The following is a 19719-nucleotide window of genomic DNA, read 5'->3' as shown; positions in this document are numbered from 1 at the left end:
AAAATGAAATCCGGGTACGTGACAACATGTTGGTGGTGTTATTTCATGTAAGGTCACGCGTCAAAAAAAAAATAAATAAAAAAATAAGGTTAACTTAAACAAAAAAAATAAAAAAAAAATAAAAAAATAAAATAAATTAAAGTTAACTTTATCAATAAAACTATAAAAAAATTAAAAAATAAAAAAAAAAAAAATAATTATTTTATAAGAAAGATATTTATATATTAAATAATTAAATATTTACACTGTTTTTAAATGGGGTTTCTAAAAATATAAAATAAATAATTTCTTTGTGTGTTTTTTTTTTTAAAAATTTTTTTTTTTAAAAAAATTAATAAAAAATAAATAAAAAATAAATAAAAAATTTAAAAAAAATAAAAATAAAAATAATATATTTTGAATAAAAAAAAAAGTTATAAATATTCTATCTAATCCTTTTTTTTTTTTTTTAATTATCTTTTTTTAAACTATTATTATTTTTTTTTTTTTTATTTACCATTTTGTAATTCTTTTTTTTTTTCAAACCATTATTTGAAAAAGAAAAAAAAAAAAAAAAAAATTAAAAATAATAAATAATTTTAAATTTATTACTTTGAAAAGCTGGGCTCAAATGAGATAGGAAAATTTAAAAAAGTTAAATAATATTTTTTTATAATAAAATAATTAATGCCTAAAAATTTTTTTTTTTTTTTTTTTTTTTATATTTCCTTTTAATTTAAAAAGGAGAGTTATTATAACAAGAATTAAATCTTTTTAGCCTTAAAAATTTTATTATAAAAAGGAGGGACTGGATTAAAATAGATTTAAATGTTGGAAAAAAATAAATATAGTAATATTTATTTTTAAAAAATAAAAAAAAGTTTTAAAACTTATCCCAATTTTGCTAAAACTAAGTGATCTTTGGTTTTCTATTTTAACCAAACCATCTTTTTTTTTAATATTCCTTTTTTCTCCACTTACATTTTTGAATATTTTAATTATTGGTTTTTAACTAATTTTGGGAAAAAAAAAAATATTCCAAAAAAAAAAAAAAAAAAAAAAAAAAAAAAAAAAAAAAAAAAAAAAGATGTTATAAAATTCTCAATTTAACACTTATTTTGTAATATTTGCAATGTATATTTTATTTCCTCCTCTTTTAATTATTTTCATTTTTATTAATTCCCAAAACCACAAAAATTTTCATCGAATTACAATTGTCTTACAGACGACCACGTTGTATTTTTTATAACTTTTAAAAAAAAAACGTGGGGTCTTTTTTTTTTTTAAATTTTTTTTATTTTTTTTTTAATTTTTTTTTTTAGGCTCTGGTATAAAAAAATTTTTTTTATTTTTTTTTTTATTTTTTTTTTTTTTTTTTTTTTTTCTCTACCACTGGGTATTTTATATTTTTTTAATTAATCTTTTTTTTTTTTTATTTTTTTTTTCTTTTCTTTTTTTTTTTTTTGTTTTGTCTATTATTTCAATCATTTTATTTATTTAATTATATAATTTTTTAATTTTTTTTTTTTTTTTAAATTAAAAAAAAAAAAAAGAAAAAAAAAAAAATCAAAACCAACACACACAAACTCATCAACAAATAAAATCTTTTTTTTTTTTTTTTTCCGTACTTTTAAAATAAATAAATAAAAAAAAAATAAATTAATAAATAAAAATAATCACATACGAATATAATATAAATAATACAAAAAAAAAAAAGAAAAAAATAAATATAATAAATAAAATAAAAGAGGATGGTTAACGTCTTCTTAATTATTATTGCTGTTGTTATACCAGCACTTGTAGTTTTAGCAAGTTTGTATTTAATTGCATATTTCCAACATCCAGATGACAAAAATGTTGCCTATTTCCCGAAAATTATTGTTGTAAGTTTTTTTTTTTTTTTCCATTTTTATTTTAAATTTAAAATAAAAATATCTGAAAAATATCTAATAACTTTTTATTTTTTATAATTATAGATTTTAGGTTTAACATTAGCAGCAACAAGTATTTTAATGTTACCATTGGATGTAGCAAATGATGGAGGAAGTGGTGGATTTCCTATGGATATATTATGGATTATTATATATATTGCAGTGGCAGTATTTGCAGTTGTTATTTGCCCATTTGCAATGTTCTTCTATGAATCAGAAGAAGCAGATCCAGGAGCAGGTAGTCAAATTGCAGGAGCATTCAAGGGTACATTTGCAATTCTATTTGCATTTACAGCATTAACCATTGTTTTATATGTATTCTTTGGTGTGGCAGAGATTCCAACCATTGTTGTATTGGGTAGATTCCAAGTTCTAAACTATCCATTCATGTCAGATATTAGTAATATAACATATGCATTACCAGAGATAGCAGCAATCATTGGTGGAAATGACGAGAGGATCAGATTCGATCCTGGAAATCCAGATCTTTTAGGAGACGGATCGGAGTATGTAGAATATCGTTTGGATAAAGAATTTTTACAATTCCGTGTGTCCATCGCACTTTTCATCATCACAATGGTTGCATTCTTTGGTTGGTTGTTATTCATCATTTTCGGTGGTATCGGCTTGGTCGCCTTGCCATTCGATATGATTGGCGACTTTAAGAATCGTCCACAACGTATACCATATGACAAATATTTGGAAAGAAAGAAGAAGATTGGTGAACGTGCCACTGAGTTAGTGGAGATCGGCAAGACCATCCAGTCACGTACATCGGGTGGCATCATGAGCAAACGTGATAGAAAGAATTACAATCGTTTCCGTCAAGCTATTTTCTTGTTGGAGGAGGATTACGAGCGTTTGAAGATCTCTTACAAGAGACAAGGTGGCAAGGTCATCTTTTACTACGCCCAGTTCTTTGGGGGCTTCGTTGCATTGGGCGTCAGTCTTGGATGGTTGCTTCACATCATCATCTACATGATCACCGCACCAGAGCCATTCCACCCATTCTTAAACAGTTTGGTCATTGCATTGAACAATGCTTGGGGTTTCCTTGGTGTCATTGTCTATGGTTTACTCTCATTCTATTTATTGTTTTGTGTTGTCAAGGGTAATTTCAAATTTGGGTTACGTCTTTTCTTCCTCTTCCCAATTCATCCTATGAGGGTTGGTAATACCATGATGAATGCTTTCCTCTTCAATGTTGGTTTAATCCTTATCACTTCCGTCTCAATCACTCATTTCTGTACGATGGCTTTCTCTCAATTCACTTCAACAACTGCAATCAATTCACTCTTTGAAACTGCAGTTAAAAATCTTAAAATCTTAAAATGGTTCTGGGTTGTCTACATCTTTGGTGTCTTTGTTATGGCTGTTCTTACTGCTATCTTTTTATTCATTAAACCAAAAGATAAACCAGCTAAAATTCGTGTATAATTAATTTATATAATATAATATATATATTTAAAAAAAAAAAAATAAAAAAAAAAAAATAAAAAAAAAATAAAATAAAATAAAAAAATAAAAAATAATTATTTAATTAAATAATCCAATTTTTCAATATTAATTAGGTTTCCCTATCTGAATTATCGATTTAACTATTTTTTTTTTTTTTTTAAAAAAAAATAAATAGTTAAATCGATAATTCAGATAGGGAAATGGAAATTGGAATTAATAAAAACTTAAAACAAAAATATTTAAACTCTTTTATTATTATTATTACCCATTTTATTTATTATTATTTTTTAAATGATTGTTTATTGGATTCATTGCATTTTACAGGTTTTGGTGGTGTGGTGTGTGAGTGTGGAGACAGTAATGTTATCTGCAAATGATTCTAATTACATTATCTTTAACCCATTTACAGATGAATGATTCATTATCAATTGAATGATTTTTTCATAATATTTTTGGCACAAGTATTACCACATTTCGTTGAAACAAATTTATTTGGATAACCTTGATTGTATGTTTTCTTTTTAAATCCGAATTCTTCTGACTTTTTAACTTGAGGTGATTTTTATGTTTCTGTATTGAAATCTTTTGTTGTTGTTGTTGTTGTTGTTGTTGTTGTTGAAGTTGTTGTTGAAGTTGTTGTTGAAGTTGTTGTTGTTGAGGTTGAGGTTGTTGTTGGTATCAATGACTCGGGTTTACATGAACAATTGCATATACCAGGTTGACATTTTACTAACTCCATTTTTATTAATTTGATTCCTAACATTAAAAAAAAATATTAAAAGCTATTTAAAAATATTTACATGAAACTTCTATCAATAAAAACAATTAGTGTAAAAAAAAAAAAAAAATTCTTCTCCTTTTAAATTTTTTTTTTTCCAAAAATTGGTCTGACACTATTCATTTTTTTTTTTCCAAAAATTGATCTTACACTATTCATTTTTTTTTTTTTTTTTTTTTTTTTCCAATTAAAAGAATAGTGCCGATTCAATTTTTCAAAAATAGATTTTTATTTTTATTTTTATTATTTTTAAAAAAAAGTTATGAGATTTTTAGTAGTAGGGATGTGGTGATACAGTTGTGGGGCAAAGGACTTCTATGGTTGTTGAATATAGATGGAGTTTTTGACTGGTAATCTGTTGTGCCATTCTTGGATTTCTTTCATTTTTGGTGTGATGAGAAAGATTGTGTGGGGTTGACCATTTGTCGATTGGCTTCACTATTAATGTTTTTGAAGTAGAGAAGTTGCAGGTTCTGGGTGAATTCATTTGGAGATTTGTTCTGTGTAAATTTCTTTGACTGATGTCCAAGGTGCTGGTAGATTGTACTTGTAGTGCTTTAAGAGATTACATTTTTGGTTGAGTTTTTATATTTTTTTTTTTTTTTTTTTTTTTTTTTTTGTTACATTTTATGATTTTATTTGATCGAGAGGTAAGTGTATCAATTTTTTTTTTTTTTTTTTTTTTTTTTTTTCTAGTTTATTTTTATTTGTTTTGAAAAATTCGTGTGTGTGTGCGTGTGTGTATATGTTAGAGTTAAAACACTTTTTTTTTTTTTTTTTTTTTTTTTTTTTTTTTTTTTTTTTTTTTGGTGAATAATTAATGTGTTTAGCTTTTTAAAAGAGAGAAAAAAGGTAAAAAACTACTAGTAAACTTTTTTTCCTCTTTCAAAAAATAAAACACATTAATAATTTACCAAAAAAAAAGAAAAAAAAAAAAATAGTTTTTGGCAAACAAAATCTAATTGTTTCCATAAAAAAAAATAAAAAAAAATAAACAAACAAATAGAAAAAAAAAAATAAAAAAATAAAAAAAAAATTAAAAAAATAAAAAAAAAAAAAAATTTTGACGAAAATTTTTCATATTTTTTTTTTTTTTTTCATTGAGTAAATAGTTGTTAATATTTATCAGATTATAATTTACTGCCATTTAAACAATTCAATTTGTGTGTATATAATAAAATATATCTTTAGCAAAAATAACAATAACAATAATAATTAATAATATAATATAAATCAAAGAATATATAAATATTTAAGTAAAAAATGTTTCAAATTACAAGAATGTTATTCAGTGGTTTGGTTCATAAACCAATCAAACAAACTCATACTTGGAGAATGTCACATAAAAAGAGAAAGAATCACTTAAAAGAGATTGAAGGCTTTTTAAGAAAATATAATACTTGTTTTTCAAAGAAACTTCCAAAACCAAGAGAGTATGTGATCTTTTTTTTTTATTTTTTTCTCTCTTCACATACACACACGACCCCCTCGTTTTTTCACTTTTTTTTTATTTTATTTTTTTCATTAAAAAAATTAATAAAAACAATACTAACAATAAATTATTTTTATTAATAAAAAAATTGGTATAGTTGGACTGAAGCAGATGTACCAGTTCAATTATATAAATTAGATCACAGCTCTCTCTTAATGAAATATGGTTGGGGTAACAAATTATACAAAAATCTCCAAAAATACAAATAAATTTAATAAAAAAAAAAAAAAATTCTTTCAAAAAAAAAAAAAAAAAAAAAAAAAAAAAAAAGTGTATATGTACGTTTTAATCAATCTTTTATTCTGATCTTTTTTTTTTTTTTTTTTTTTATTTATTTTATTTTTGTTTTTGTTTTTTGTTTATTTTTATTTTATTTTTTGTTTTTGTTTATTTTTATTTTATTTTTTGGGATCTGTTAATTTTTTTTTAAAATCTTTTTTTGTTTTATTTTTATTTATTTTTTTATTTTTTTTTTTTATATTTTTTTTTTTTTTTTTAATAAAACTTAATAAATGAGTTAAACTAACAACAATCTATTTTTATTTTTATTTTTTTTTTTATTTTTATTTTTTTATTTTTTTTATTTTTTATTTTTTTTTATTTTCAATTTTAATACCATCAAAAAAATCTTAAAAAAAAGATCTTACCTTTTTGGACTTTTCAGTTTTTTTTTTTTATTTTTTTTTTTTTTTTTTTTTTTAATATTGAAAAACCGATTTCCGGAAGTAAATTCGTTCCGTGAATAGGGCCGTTTATTAAAAAGTTTAAAAAATATTATTATGCCGTTTTAATTTTTTTTTTTTTTTTTTTTTTTTATTTTTAATATTTTTTTAATTTATTTTATTTTTTTTTAAATTTTATTTATTATTAAAAAAAAAAAAAAAAATGATAAATAAAATTTTTTTTTTTTTTTTTTTTTTTTTCCGGGGGAGTTAAATTACAAATTCCACTTCACACTCAATACCACACAAATAGAAATTTAAATAAATAAAAATTTTTTATTATTTTTATTTTAATTTTTTTTTTTATTTTCAAATTTAAATTCAACTCTGTTTCATATTAAAATTATTATTATTACCAACCATCATTAATAAATAAATAAATAAAATTTTTTTAAAAAAAAAAAAAGATGGAAAAAATCAATAAAATTTTACAAGGTACAAATAGTGAATATAAATCCGAATGGTTTGTCGATGGATTCGATTGTTTTGAATTATTTCAACAAAGACATGGATATACATATGATGATTTAATTATGTTACCAGGACATATTAATTTCTCAGCCGATGATGTATCATTAAAGACCAAATTAACCAAGAATATCAGTTTGAATGCTCCATTAGTTAGTTCACCAATGGATACAGTTACAGAACATCTCATGGCAATCAATATGGCATTATTGGGTGGTATTGGTATCATTCATTACAACAATACCGTTGAAGAGCAAGTTGTTGAAGTTAAAAAGGTGAAAAGATTTAAGAATGGCTTTATCACAGATCCAATCGTTTTATCACCAACACACAAGTTATCCGATGTGGATATGATCAAACAAAAGTATGGGTTCTCTGGTATTCCAATTACAGACACTGGTAGAATCGGAGGCAAATTAGTGGGTATTGTTACAAGTCGTGATACCGATTTCATCAAGGATCGTTCCACCACCCTCTCCGAGGTAATGACCACCGATCTCATCACTGGTCAACAAAATTGTACACTCGAGGAGGCAAATTCCATCCTAAAGAGTTGTAAGAAAGGAAAGTTACCAATTGTAAATGATAAAGGTGAGCTCGTAGCATTGGCATCACGTGATGATCTTGTAAAGAATAGAGATTTCCCAATGGCAACCAAAGACCATGAAAATAAGAAACTCTTGGTCGGTGCCGCTTTGGGTACTCGTGAAACCGATAAAGAACGTTTGGCCGCACTCAGTGATGCTGGTGTCGATGTTGTTATTTTAGATTCCTCTCAAGGTGACTCAACCTATCAACGTGAAATGATTAGATTCATCAAGAGAAACTATCCAAAGATCGATGTTATTGGTGGCAATGTAGTCACCACTTCTCAATGTGAAAGTTTAATCCAAGCAGGTGTAGATGGTCTTAGAGTTGGTATGGGTGTTGGTTCCATTTGCACCACTCAAGAGGTTATGGCATGTGGTCGTCCTCAAGCCACCGCCGTATTCAAATGTGCCCTCTACTCTAGTCAATACAATGTACCAATCATTGCCGACGGTGGTATTCGTACCATCGGTCATATCATTAAAGGTCTCTCATTGGGCGCTTCCTCTGTAATGATGGGCAGTATGTTGGCCGGTACCGAAGAGGCTCCAGGTGATTATTTCTACAAGGATGGTATGCGTTTAAAGAAATATCGTGGTATGGGTTCATTGGAAGCAATGGTTAAAGGTGGTGATCAAAGATACTTTAGTGAAACCGATAAAATTAAAGTCGCTCAAGGTGTTAGTGGTAGTGTTGTAGATAAAGGTTCCGTAAAGAAATTCGTCCCATATCTCATTCAAGGTATTAAACATGGTCTTCAAGATCTTGGTTGTAATTCTGTCACAAATTTACGTGAAAGTGTTTATGGTGGTAAAGTTAGATTCGAAGTTAGAACCGCTGCCGCTCAAGTTGAAGGCTCTGTACATAGTTTATTCTCATATGAAAAACATTTTATTTAAATTAAATTAATAATAATAATGAAAATTCTAAAAATAAATAATTTTTTTTTTAAAAAAAAAAAAAAAAAAAACAAAACAAAACAAAACAAAAAAAAAAAAAAAAAAAAAACCCATTTTATTTTATTTTTTTTATTTTTTAATTTTTTTTAAAAAATTTTCCAGGTTTTTTTTTTTTTTTTTTTTTTTTTAAATTTCCTTAGGGGTGTATAACCCCCATCCAAATAAGGTAATCCTAATAGTAAATGGTAAAAATGGGGCCAAATACCTTTTAATAATTAACACCCATAAACCCCCTTTTTTTTTTTGGGTTTTTTTTTTCTCTCTCTCTTCTCTCTAAAAAAAAAAAATAAATAAAAAATAAAAAATAAAAATAAAAAAAAAAAAAAAAAAAAAAAAGAAAAAAAAAAAAAAAAAAAGTGCTATTTTATAATTTAGTGCACTTTCTATCACATTCACCATTACTTTATATTTAGATATCTAAATATATAAATCAGTAATAATACAGAATAGGGTAGAGTTTTAAAAAAAAAAAAAGAGAAGAGGAGGAAAAAAAAAAAAGTTTAATCAACGCCATAGAACGACAGCGTTGTCTGTTTTTTTTTTTTTTCAATCATTTTTTTTTTTTTTTTTTTTTAATTATAATTAATTTTAATTAATTTTTTTTTTATGGTTAAACCTATTTCTTACAAAATATTAGGGTATATATATTTGTAGCAAATCAACACAACTGTAGATAATTTTTTTTTTTTTTTTTTTCAAAAAAAAAAAAAAAAAAAAAAAAATCAAAAATCAAAAAAAAAAAGAAAAAGAAAAAAATTAAAGGCACATAAAATCAAAAAAAAAAAAAAAAGAACAATCATAAAATACGCCACACCACACAAAAAAACAATAAATAGTAATATAAAAATGGATGACCAACAACCATTACAAACATATAATCAACCGCCACCACCATTACCAAAACATATTCAATTACAAATACAACAACGACAATTACAACTTCAACAACAAGAAGAGCAAGAGCGATTACAGCAGCAACAACAACAGCAACAGCAACAACAAGACCAACAGCAACACAAATTAGAGGAAGGATCAAGAAGAAGATCATTAAGTGATGTAGTTGGAGGAGTTAATATTAGTAATAAAGAGACACCAAAAAGAGCTTTTAGAATATATTGGGCAAACGATAATCATATGTATTGGACCTTATTATTGGATTCAACAAATACAGGTAAATATAAATATAAATTATAAATTATAAAAAAATAATAATTTATATTAACTAACTATTAATATATTTGAATAAATTAATAATAATATTTAGTGGGAGATGTTAGTGAAGGATTAAAAGATAAAGTACCATCAAGTGGTACACAATGTTATTTATATAAAAGAACTAAAGCTAATTTTGGGCGTTGGAAAGATAGAAGACTTTCAAATGAGGATAGTGTTTGGGATATAGTTGATAGAAGAAGAAAGAATCATAAATCTGATCCAATATTCGTTTTGAAAAGAAAGAAATCAACATTTTCAATATCACAAAAGAAATCACCACAAAATGAATCTGATACATCACCATTATCTAGTTCTGGTGAATTCTTAAATCCATACACAAATCCTACAGGCAGTAATAATATAGTACCCTCAAATGCTGGTCATAGTCGTAATACAAGTAGTAATAGTAATAATAGTGCAAATACAAGTAGTAATAATTTATTAGCTCATCATCAATTTAATAATAATAATAATAATAATAATAATAATAATAATAATAATAATAATAATAATAATAATAATAATAATAATAATAATAATAATAATAATAATAATAATAATAATAATAATAATAATAGCAATAATAGTAGTAATAGTAATAGTAATAATAGTTCAAATACAACAACTACTACTACTACAACAACAACTACAACAACTACTTCAACATCAACAAATAGTATTAATACAAGTAATAATAATAATAATAATAATAGTGGTAGTAATATTAATCCAAGTAGTTTTATATCACCAATGTCATCATTGGTTTCTTTGTCATTATCATCGTCACCTGCTTCATCAGCTCCACATTCACCAACATTAAGTTCACAACCATCATCACCTCATACTATAACACCAATTACAACATCACCACCTCCACCTCAAAGAAATAATAGTAGTAAATCATTAAAGAGTACAATGGAGATGGAACCACCTGCTGAATATATCTCATTATTATCAAATAACCCACCACCAACCAATGGCTCTGGTTCAAGACCACCATCAGGTTCCTTTATACCTGGTTCAATTGTAAATGGTTCACGTTCTAGTGCTTCAGATTTAATTGGTTTTAAGCCTCCTGTATGCCAACAACAACAACAACAACAACAACAACAACAACAACAACAACAACAACAGGTTCAGCAACAACAACAACAACCACAACAGGTTCAACAACTACAACAACTACAACAACTACAACAACAATACCAACAACAACAACCACAACAACAAATTCAACCATTATCACCACAACAACAATCTCAACAACAGCAACAATCACCAGTTAAACAATCAGAATCAATTCCACAATCACCAAATTTACAATCAATTACACAATCATCATCAAGTAATAAACCACTTAGTGGAAGTACAGGTATGAATAGATCATCAAGTCCAAGTCCATTTGCAAAGAAAAATATTGGAGGTGGTGGAGGTGGTGGTAGTTTGGCAGATAGAAAGAATAGATTATCAGTTCAACCAAAAGATATTATGCGTTTAATGAGATTCTATTTTGGTGATTCATTGGATGGTACATTCTTTACGATTGCAGTTCAAAATGATACCTCTGCAAAGGATGTTTGTGCCTCTGTTGAACAAAAACTTTTATTACCAAGTGGTAGTACATTTGTATCGTTGGTTCTACCAATTCAACCAAATGGATCAAAGATTGAGCGTGTTTTGGGTGAGGATGAAATCATTATAGAAGTAAAGGATACATGGGAAGATCCTTCACAAACTTTCTTTCAAGTCACACATAAACAACAAGCACCAAACAATAAAAGATTATCAAGACAAATTCAAGCAGAACCACATGTTATACCCTCAGAATGGCGTAGAAGTACTGATGCAATTTCATTACGTGCCTCAAGTGACGATATGTGGAAACGTAAATCAATTCCAATATTCTTACAGGTTACAGGTCCACCAAATACTCATTCACATTCTCATTCACCACAAAGACAGTTACCAAATATGAGTGGTTCACCACATTCACATCATCATCATCAAAATAATAATAACAATAACAATAACAATAATAATAATAATAATAATAATGATTTAGATGATGATGATAGTGATGATGAATCAGATTTTGATGTATCAACATTAAGAGGATGGGTACATTGGATTCCAAGTGCAGATTTAGAATATATCAAACGTATTGGGTCAGGTACTTATTCAAAAGTTTATAAAGGAAAATATCGTGACAAGTTTGTAGCAATCAAAACCATGCGTGGTTCTAATATGACAACGGAACAAATTGAATCATTCAAGAAGGAATGTGATATTCTTAGTACCATTCAATCACCACTTCTTATTTCTTTCTATGGTAGTTGCATTGAAGAGAGTCAATTAAGTATGGTTGTGGAATATTGTAGCAAAGGTACATTACATAAAGTTTTAAATAATCCACTCTTGGATTTCGATTGGGACAAATGGTTTAAATGGATGACAGAAGTCGTTGAAGGTGTAAGATATCTTCATAGCATGAATCCACCAATGGTACATCGTGACTTGAAAACATTGAATATTTTAATCTCTTCGGATTGGACTGCCAAATTGTGTGATTTTGGTTTAACACGTACAATGACAATGACAAACGTAAGTACATTGGGTATGCTTAGAGGTACAATGGCTTACACTGCACCTGAAATCTATGATGGTCTTCTCTTCAATACAAAATCTGATGTTTACTCTTTGGGTGTCATCATGTGGGAAGCTATTCAAAGATGTATATCTGGTGTCTACCTTAGACCATTCCATGAACATCCAATCTCTATGGATATTCAAATCATCATTTTAACATCAAAGAATAAAGTCAGACCAAAGATCTCTGAAAATTGTCCAGAACAACTTAAAACTCTCATCACTAGATGTTGGGATGAGAACCCTGACAAAAGACCAAATTGTGATGAGATTTTAGAAATTTTACTCACAATGAAACAAGCTCATGATGAAAATAAAGATGAATGGGAGTCAATAAGAACTAAATTACCAAAACAAACTATTAAAGCTGTTAGTAGTAGTAGTAGTAATAATAATAATAATAATAATAATAACAATAATAACAATAATAATAATAATAACAATAATAATAACAATAACAATAATAATAATGGTACCAATACAAATTCTACTGTAAATAATGTTGTTGTGCCTTCTTCCTCAAATGCAACCATTGTCGTTGCACCATCAGTTTCCTCAAATTCATCAAATATTAATACTAGTATGGATAATAAATCAATGTCTTCACTTTCTGATAGTCCAGTTTTACCATCAGTTGGTATTGTTTCTACTTCTTCACTTACTGGAAATAGCAATATTAATAATAATAATAATAATATTCATGATAATAATAACCCAAATAATAATAATAGTAACAACTCAAATAATACTTCATTAGATGTACCACCAGTTGGTGTTATATTAACAAGAGATAGAAGAAATTCTATTATAGCGGTTGGAGAAGTTCCTGTCATTGTAAAGCCACCAGAAACACCAGATGGTACTACAATGGTTACAGAAGTATTTGATTTTGAAGTTCCTCAAGATTCACCATCATTAGAACCTTTATCTTCAAATAATATAATTTCAACTGCAAATATTTTAAATATTGGTTATGTAAATAATGAAAATAATTCAATAATAATAGAAGGTAATAAAAGCACTCTAAATGAAATTGGAAATAATAATAATAATAATAATAATAATAATAATAATAATAATAATAATAATAATAGTAGTAATAATAATAGTATTAATAATAATAGTAGTAATAACGATGAAAATAATTGTATTAATAATTGTATCAATATAGAATCAAATGAAAGTTGTATAAAATCAAACACACCAGAACAAATCACTTTAAAATGTGTTGATGAACGATAATCACAACACTGTTTAATGTGAATATATTATAAAAATAAAAAAAAAAAAAGAAAAAAAAAAAAAAAACAATAAATAAAATTTAAAACAAAAGACATTCGAGTAAATCTTACTCACACAATGTATTTTTAACGAAATTGATATTTCATATAAATATTTCATAAACAAGATAATTATATGATTTATTTATTTTATTTTTATTATTATCATTAATTATTTTTTTTTTTTTTTTTTTTTCTAAACATAAAATTTTTTTTTGTGATTAAATTTCGGAATCTGGTAGTCTGCAATTTTAGTTATACATAAAATACAATTTAAATAAAATAAAATATAGCATATATTAAAAAAATTATTATTTATTATTTATTATTTATTATTTTATTATTATTATTATTCATTATTATTTATATTATTTATTATTATATCCATAAATAGTATTGATATTTGTAATTAGATGATTCAATTTTCTGATGTAATTGTTTTTTTCTTCAGTTTTAGTTGTGTTTGGTTATCTGTTACAGGTTGGTGGATTTTTTTGTTGATTCATTAGATTGAATTTGATTCTTTTGATGTTTCATTTTGGATATTTGTTTTGAATTTTTCGTCATCAACCAAGATTTTTGTATTTTCAATAGAGGATGTTGAGGTTGAAGTTACTGTAGTTATAGTTGAAGTTGTAGTTCCTGTTGTTTTAGGTGAGGTTAAGGCTGAGGTTGAGGTTGAGGTTGAAGTTGAAGTAATTGTAATTGAAGATTCACTAAGGTTTGAATCATTGGAAATATCAATACTAGAATTAATTAGTTTATCACCATCATCTTTTTTATAATCTTTATCTTTTTTTCTATCATACACTTCTTTTTTCTCAAAATAGTTATCAATTACTTTTTCAATTTTCTTTTCAGAGTCTTTATTAATAGTTTGATTACCACGTTCTTTTGTTATTACGAAATCTGTAAATTTCTTTCCAAGATATTGGAAATCTTCTTTGGTTGTAATTTTAGTTTTATAATATTTTTTTAATTTTTTAACAACAATATTTGAAATTTGAACCTTAAATTCTTTTTCATTATATGTCTGTGGTGTGGATTTTGAAGATTTCAAAGATAATTTTGTTTGTACTAAATCTATTCTCTTTTCATCTTCATTTTTATTTTTATTATTATTATTATTATTGTTTTCATTTTTACCATTATTTTTATAATTTTCTAATGGTTTTGTAATTTGATTAAATACATTACTAAGATTATTAAAATAATTTGGTTTCGATTCACTACTGTTACTATTACTATTATTAAAATTATTATTATTATTATTATTATTATTATTATTATTATTATTATTATTATTATTATTATTATTATTATTATTACTATTATTATTGTTGTTGTTGTTGTTATTATAATCGTTATCATTATAATAACTACTGTTACTATTACTATTGTTACTGTTATTATATGGAGAGGTATTAGAGTTATTCATATTATAATTGTTTGAATTATTATACGGGTTATTGTCATTATTAAAATTATTATTACTATTATTACTATTATTATTGCTACTGTTATTATTATTATCATTATTTTGTTGTAAGGAATCATCTCTGTAAGGTTTTGATAGGGGGATTTGGAAATTTGGAGGTGGTTCAGTTGGAGCTATACTAAGAATTCTTTCACCAAATTTACTCTTATTATGAGTTGGGATAATTGATGATTGTATGGCTCTATAATTTGAAAAGAAATTTTCTTTTGGAGGTTGTACAATTTTTACATTATTTGATGAGGCGTTATTATTGCTGGTGGTTGAGGTGCTGTTGTTGCTGTTATTGCTACTGCTGCTTTTTTCATCTCTTTTACTATCATTATCCCTATCTCTGCTCCTTCTATTGCTACTGCTACCACTACTACTACTATAATGATCTCTATCCCTATCACGGGATCTATCCCTATGATCTCTATCTCTATCTCTATAATCTCTATCTCTATGATCCCTATGATCTCTACTACTACTACTACTACCACCACTACTATAGTGATCTCTATCTCTGTCTCTATAGTCTCTATCTCTATCCCTATAATCTCTACTATCTCTATAGTCTCTATCTCTATCACGTGATCTATCTCTATCTCTATCTCTATAATCTCTATGATCACTTCTACTACTATAATCCCTACTGTCTCTATCACGTGATCTATTTCTTTCACGCTCTCTATCTGTATAATCTTGATCATTTCTTCTTTCATTTTCAGATTGTTTTTCCTCATCTTCACTGCCTTGTGATTGTTTTTCTTCATCCTCCTCTTCTTCTTTTTCACTAACAATTGATTCTTGATTTACATCTTCATCTTGTTCATATTCTTTTTCCTCATCTTGGTCATCATCATCATCGTCATTATCATCATCATCATCATCATCATCATTCTGCCCTCTCTTTTTCTTTTTTGATTTTCTTTTTTTAGATTTATCTTTTCTACCTGAATCTATACTATTTCTCTTTTTTGATCTTTTTTTAATTTCTATTTGCTCCTCTTCCTCCTCCTCTTCTTTCTCTTCTTCTTTTTCTTCTTCATCAAAATCACTTTGTTGTTGTTGTTGTTTTTGTTTTTCTACATTTACATCTTCTTCATCTTCTTCAACATTTTGATCTTCATGTTCATCATCTTGTTCTTCTTCTTCCTCCTCCTCTTTATTTCCATTCTTTTTTCTTTTTTCTCTATGTTTTCTACGTCTTCTTTTCTTTCTTCTTTCTTCATCATCTTCTTCACCCTCTTCATTTTCATCACTTTTACTATGTGAACGACGATTTTTACTATCACGTTTTTTACGATGTTCATCATGTTTTCTACTTTTTTTATCTGCATCATTTTCTTCTTTTTGTTTTTTATTTCCCTCTTCTTCCTCTTCTTGATCTTGTTCTTCCTCTTCTACATTTTCCTCTTTTTCTTTTTTTGATTTCTTTGATGATTTTCTTTTACCTTTTTTTTTATTTTTTTTATCATCACCATCTGATTCAACAATTTCATCAACTGGTTCTTCAATTATTTCCTCTTCAATTGGTGGTCTTATTATTTTTTTTTTAATAATTTAATGAATTAAAAAAAATAAAAAAATAGAAAAAAAAAATAAAAATAAAAAAAAAGTTAGATTTTTTTTTATTTTTTTTTTTTTTCCAAAGATTAAAACCAAAATATATCTTTATTTTTTATTTTTTGTTTAATTTAATTTTATTTTATTTTATTATTATTTTTTTTAATACATACGATTTTTCAACAGTCTTTTTTTTAGTGACTGCTTTTTTTCTTGGTGCCATAATTATAACAAAATAATAATAATTTTGATAATAAATATAAAGGTTTCACACTTTAAAGTTTGAAAAAAAAAAATAAAAACTTTTTTTTTGAAAAAAAATAAAAAAAATGAAAAAAAATAAAAATAAAAAAAATAAAAATAAAAAAAAAATTAAAAAAAAAAAAAAAAAAAAAAAAACAGAAAGAAATTGAACAATGAGATAAGCCAAAACAAAAATTAAAAAAAAAAAAAAAAAAACAGATAGAAAATGAATATAGATGAAATCGATGTTTTTGAATGTAGGTTTCCAAATTTATTTTTCAAATTTATTTTTCAAAATTAGTTTATTCACTTTTTTTTTTTTTTTTTTTTTTTTTTTTATTTTTATTTTTATTTTTTTTCTTTCTCCTCTCCAAATTATCAGATCGTGAATCTATTATTAAAAATATAAATGAGGATTATTTAAATAGGTTTGTATACTTTTTTTTTTTTTTTTTTTAATTATATATTAAAACATAATATTTCTATTGTTATATTAAATAATTAACATAAGCAATTAATTTAAGATCAATAGCTAAAAATGAAGCAGAATCATTATTAAAGTCATTTAATGATTTACCCCAAAAAATTAGAATAGAGTGTTTTAGAGATATTATAAAAAATATAGAATCTGTTAATACTTACAAAAGTACAAATAAGAGAAACTTTAATGAGAATCAATCAAATAAAAAACCAATACTTAATAATAATAATATTACCAAAAAGTTAAGAGTTTCTTCTGAAAATTATAATAAACATAAAGAAATTGAAAATGGAATAATCAATAATCAAAAAGAAAAATATAAAAATAAAAATGTACATGAACAAATTAAAAATCTAGAAGAAATTGTTGAAGAAATTGAAAATACAAATGAAATTAAAAATGCAGAAGAAGAAATTGAAAAAGAAATTGAAATTGAAAATGAAATTGAAGAAGAAATTGAAAATAAAATTGAAGAAGAAATTGAAATTGAAAATAAAATTGAAGAAGAAATTGAAGAAGAAATTGAAATTGAAGAAGAAATTGAAGAAGAAATTGAAGAAGAAATTGAAGAAGAAATTGAAAATGAAAATGTAAATGAAAATGAAAATGTAAATGAAAATGAAAATGAAAATGAAAATGAAAATGAAAATGAAAATGAAAATGAAAATGAAAATGAAAATGAAAATGAAAGGACAGAAGGCATGGAGATTGATGATAACCAAGATGAGAAGGAAGAAAAAGAACAAGAAAAAGAACAAGATGTTGGTGTGTTTTCACCATCATTAAAAATGTTTATGAAATGTGGAAGACTAACAAAAGAGGGATTCATATGCCAAAATCCTGAAAATAATTGCCCAATTCATGATGATTTTAAAAAATCAAATACAATTATTAAATCAATCACTGAAAAGGTTAATAATTCATTATTACTCTTTTTATTTGGAAACAAAGAAGAAAATCCAACTACTTCACATGAAGGATCTCCATTACCCACTAGTGAAAATACTCTTGATAAAAATAATAATAATAATAATAATAAAGATTAATTTTTAAATAAATTTATTTTTGTGTTAATTTAAAATTTCAAATGTAATGTTATTGACTTTGTTTTTTGTAGTGACGGTAGTAGTAGTAGTAGTATACAAATTGGATATGTTTCAATTAAGGACTTATTTTATTTATTTGGAGGAGGAGCAACATTGATTGGATTAGGAATGGATGGTGGAAATGGGACAGTAATTGGAGCTGGTGAATATCCAAATAGAGATGTTGATTGTAATTGTTTTTGTTGGTTTGTTACCACTATTGTTCCATCAATTACAGTTTGATAAATTCCAGGACTAAATAAACCTTTTGTTTTATTTTATTTTTTTAATAAATAAAATGAATCAAGTCAGTATTTTTTTTTTTTTTTTTTTTTTTATATTTTTATTAATAATTTTAAAATTACCTCGTGCAAGCATTTTCTAAAATTGGAAATTATTATTTGAATATATTAAATAGTTAATACTTTTTATTTTTTATTTTTTTTTAAATTATTCTTTTTTTTTTTTATAATGTTGTTTTTTAAAAATAAAAAAAAAAAAATTGTTTTAAAATTGATCATTGTTCAAAAAAAAGTTATTTTGAAAATTAATATTCAGATTAACGTTTTTTGTGAGTGTGTGTGTGATGACAATTATTATTTTTTTTTGCAACAATCACCAAAAAAAAAAAAAAAAAAAAAAAAACATCTTGGAAATCTATTTTTAAAAAAAAAAGATGAAAATTCAAAAAACACACTTTTTAATAAAAAGATTGAAAATTTTTATTTATTTAAAATTAACCCAAAAGATGGGTGATAATATATAAAAATAATTTCAAATGATCATGTTTCAATTGATTGAAAAAAAAAAACCCCTTTAAAGGTGTAATTCAATATCAAGACCAAGGATATTAGCAGAAAGATTAATTAATGGAGTATATTGAACATTGTTTGTACTTTGTTGAGTATGGTTGGTCAATTGGTTTACTGATTTCAAATTGTTTTGGCTTGATTTAACATTACCTAATGATGAGATTGATTCTTTATTTTTTTTTTTTTATTTTTTTTTTTATTAGTAATTTTATTTTATTTTTTAATTTTAAATTTTTATTAAATATTTACTGTATAACATTTTAAATTAAAAAAGTTTTTTTTTTTTTTTTTTTTGAAATTGAATTGATTTTTAAAATTATTTTTTTTTTTAAATTTGTATTTGTATTTGAAATGAAGATGGTTTTCAATTTTTTTTTTTCATTTCAATTTATACAAATTTTTTTTTTTATCCCAAGATTTTATTTTATTTTTATTTAATTTTTATTTATTTTTTATTTCCTTTTAGTAAATAACTAATAGTGATTAATTAATATAACTGGTTTTAGATAGTATATTAATAATTCGATAATTTAATTTTG

The 19719-nt window shown here is 24.6% G+C and overlaps 8 protein-coding genes across 8 annotated transcripts; 5 read left to right on the top strand and 3 right to left on the bottom strand.

Moving 5' to 3' along the window:
- Positions 1-1730: 1730 nt before the first annotated feature.
- On the top strand, positions 1731-3347 carry DDB_G0283707 (LMBR1-like conserved region-containing protein; the record flags this gene model as incomplete). Its single annotated transcript, XM_633884.2, has 2 exons — positions 1731-1862; positions 1956-3347. The coding sequence occupies 2 exons, from the start codon at positions 1731-1733 to the stop codon at positions 3345-3347; spliced, it is 1524 nt and encodes a 507-aa protein (XP_638976.2).
- A 583-nt stretch (positions 3348-3930) lies between these two features.
- On the bottom strand, positions 3931-4107 carry DDB_G0283705 (hypothetical protein; the record flags this gene model as incomplete). The annotated part of the gene is made up of 1 exon (XM_633883.1): positions 3931-4107. One exon carries the CDS (start codon positions 4105-4107, stop codon positions 3931-3933), a length of 177 nt encoding a protein of 58 aa, XP_638975.1.
- A 1302-nt stretch (positions 4108-5409) lies between these two features.
- DDB_G0283703 (hypothetical protein) lies at positions 5410-5847 on the top strand (the record flags this gene model as incomplete). The annotated part of the gene is made up of 2 exons (XM_633882.1): positions 5410-5579; positions 5736-5847. The coding sequence occupies 2 exons, from the start codon at positions 5410-5412 to the stop codon at positions 5845-5847; spliced, it is 282 nt and encodes a 93-aa protein (XP_638974.1).
- A 920-nt stretch (positions 5848-6767) lies between these two features.
- guaB (IMP dehydrogenase) lies at positions 6768-8315 on the top strand (the record flags this gene model as incomplete). The annotated part of the gene is made up of 1 exon (XM_633881.1): positions 6768-8315. One exon carries the CDS (start codon positions 6768-6770, stop codon positions 8313-8315), a length of 1548 nt encoding a protein of 515 aa, XP_638973.1.
- Positions 8316-9221: 906 nt separating this feature from the next.
- On the top strand, positions 9222-13478 carry phg2 (protein serine/threonine kinase; the record flags this gene model as incomplete). The annotated part of the gene is made up of 2 exons (XM_633880.1): positions 9222-9546; positions 9640-13478. The coding sequence occupies 2 exons, from the start codon at positions 9222-9224 to the stop codon at positions 13476-13478; spliced, it is 4164 nt and encodes a 1387-aa protein (XP_638972.1).
- A 543-nt stretch (positions 13479-14021) lies between these two features.
- Positions 14022-16782, bottom strand: DDB_G0283697 (hypothetical protein; the record flags this gene model as incomplete). Its single annotated transcript, XM_633879.1, has 2 exons — positions 14022-16533; positions 16733-16782. The coding sequence occupies 2 exons, from the start codon at positions 16780-16782 to the stop codon at positions 14022-14024; spliced, it is 2562 nt and encodes an 853-aa protein (XP_638971.1).
- A 246-nt stretch (positions 16783-17028) lies between these two features.
- On the top strand, positions 17029-18329 carry DDB_G0283695 (hypothetical protein; the record flags this gene model as incomplete). Its single annotated transcript, XM_633878.1, has 2 exons — positions 17029-17059; positions 17314-18329. 2 exons carry the CDS (start codon positions 17029-17031, stop codon positions 18327-18329), a joined length of 1047 nt encoding a protein of 348 aa, XP_638970.1.
- Positions 18330-18457: 128 nt separating this feature from the next.
- On the bottom strand, positions 18458-18746 carry DDB_G0283693 (hypothetical protein; the record flags this gene model as incomplete). The annotated part of the gene is made up of 2 exons (XM_633877.1): positions 18458-18633; positions 18734-18746. The coding sequence occupies 2 exons, from the start codon at positions 18744-18746 to the stop codon at positions 18458-18460; spliced, it is 189 nt and encodes a 62-aa protein (XP_638969.1).
- Between the last annotated feature and the right edge of the window lie 973 nt (positions 18747-19719).

This window comes from Dictyostelium discoideum (genome assembly GCF_000004695.1).
Source record: "Dictyostelium discoideum AX4 chromosome 4 chromosome, whole genome shotgun sequence".
NCBI lineage: Eukaryota > Evosea > Eumycetozoa > Dictyosteliales > Dictyosteliaceae > Dictyostelium > Dictyostelium discoideum.
Note: the sequence above shows the minus strand (reverse complement) of the source record. Positions and strands in the feature narration are given on the sequence as shown.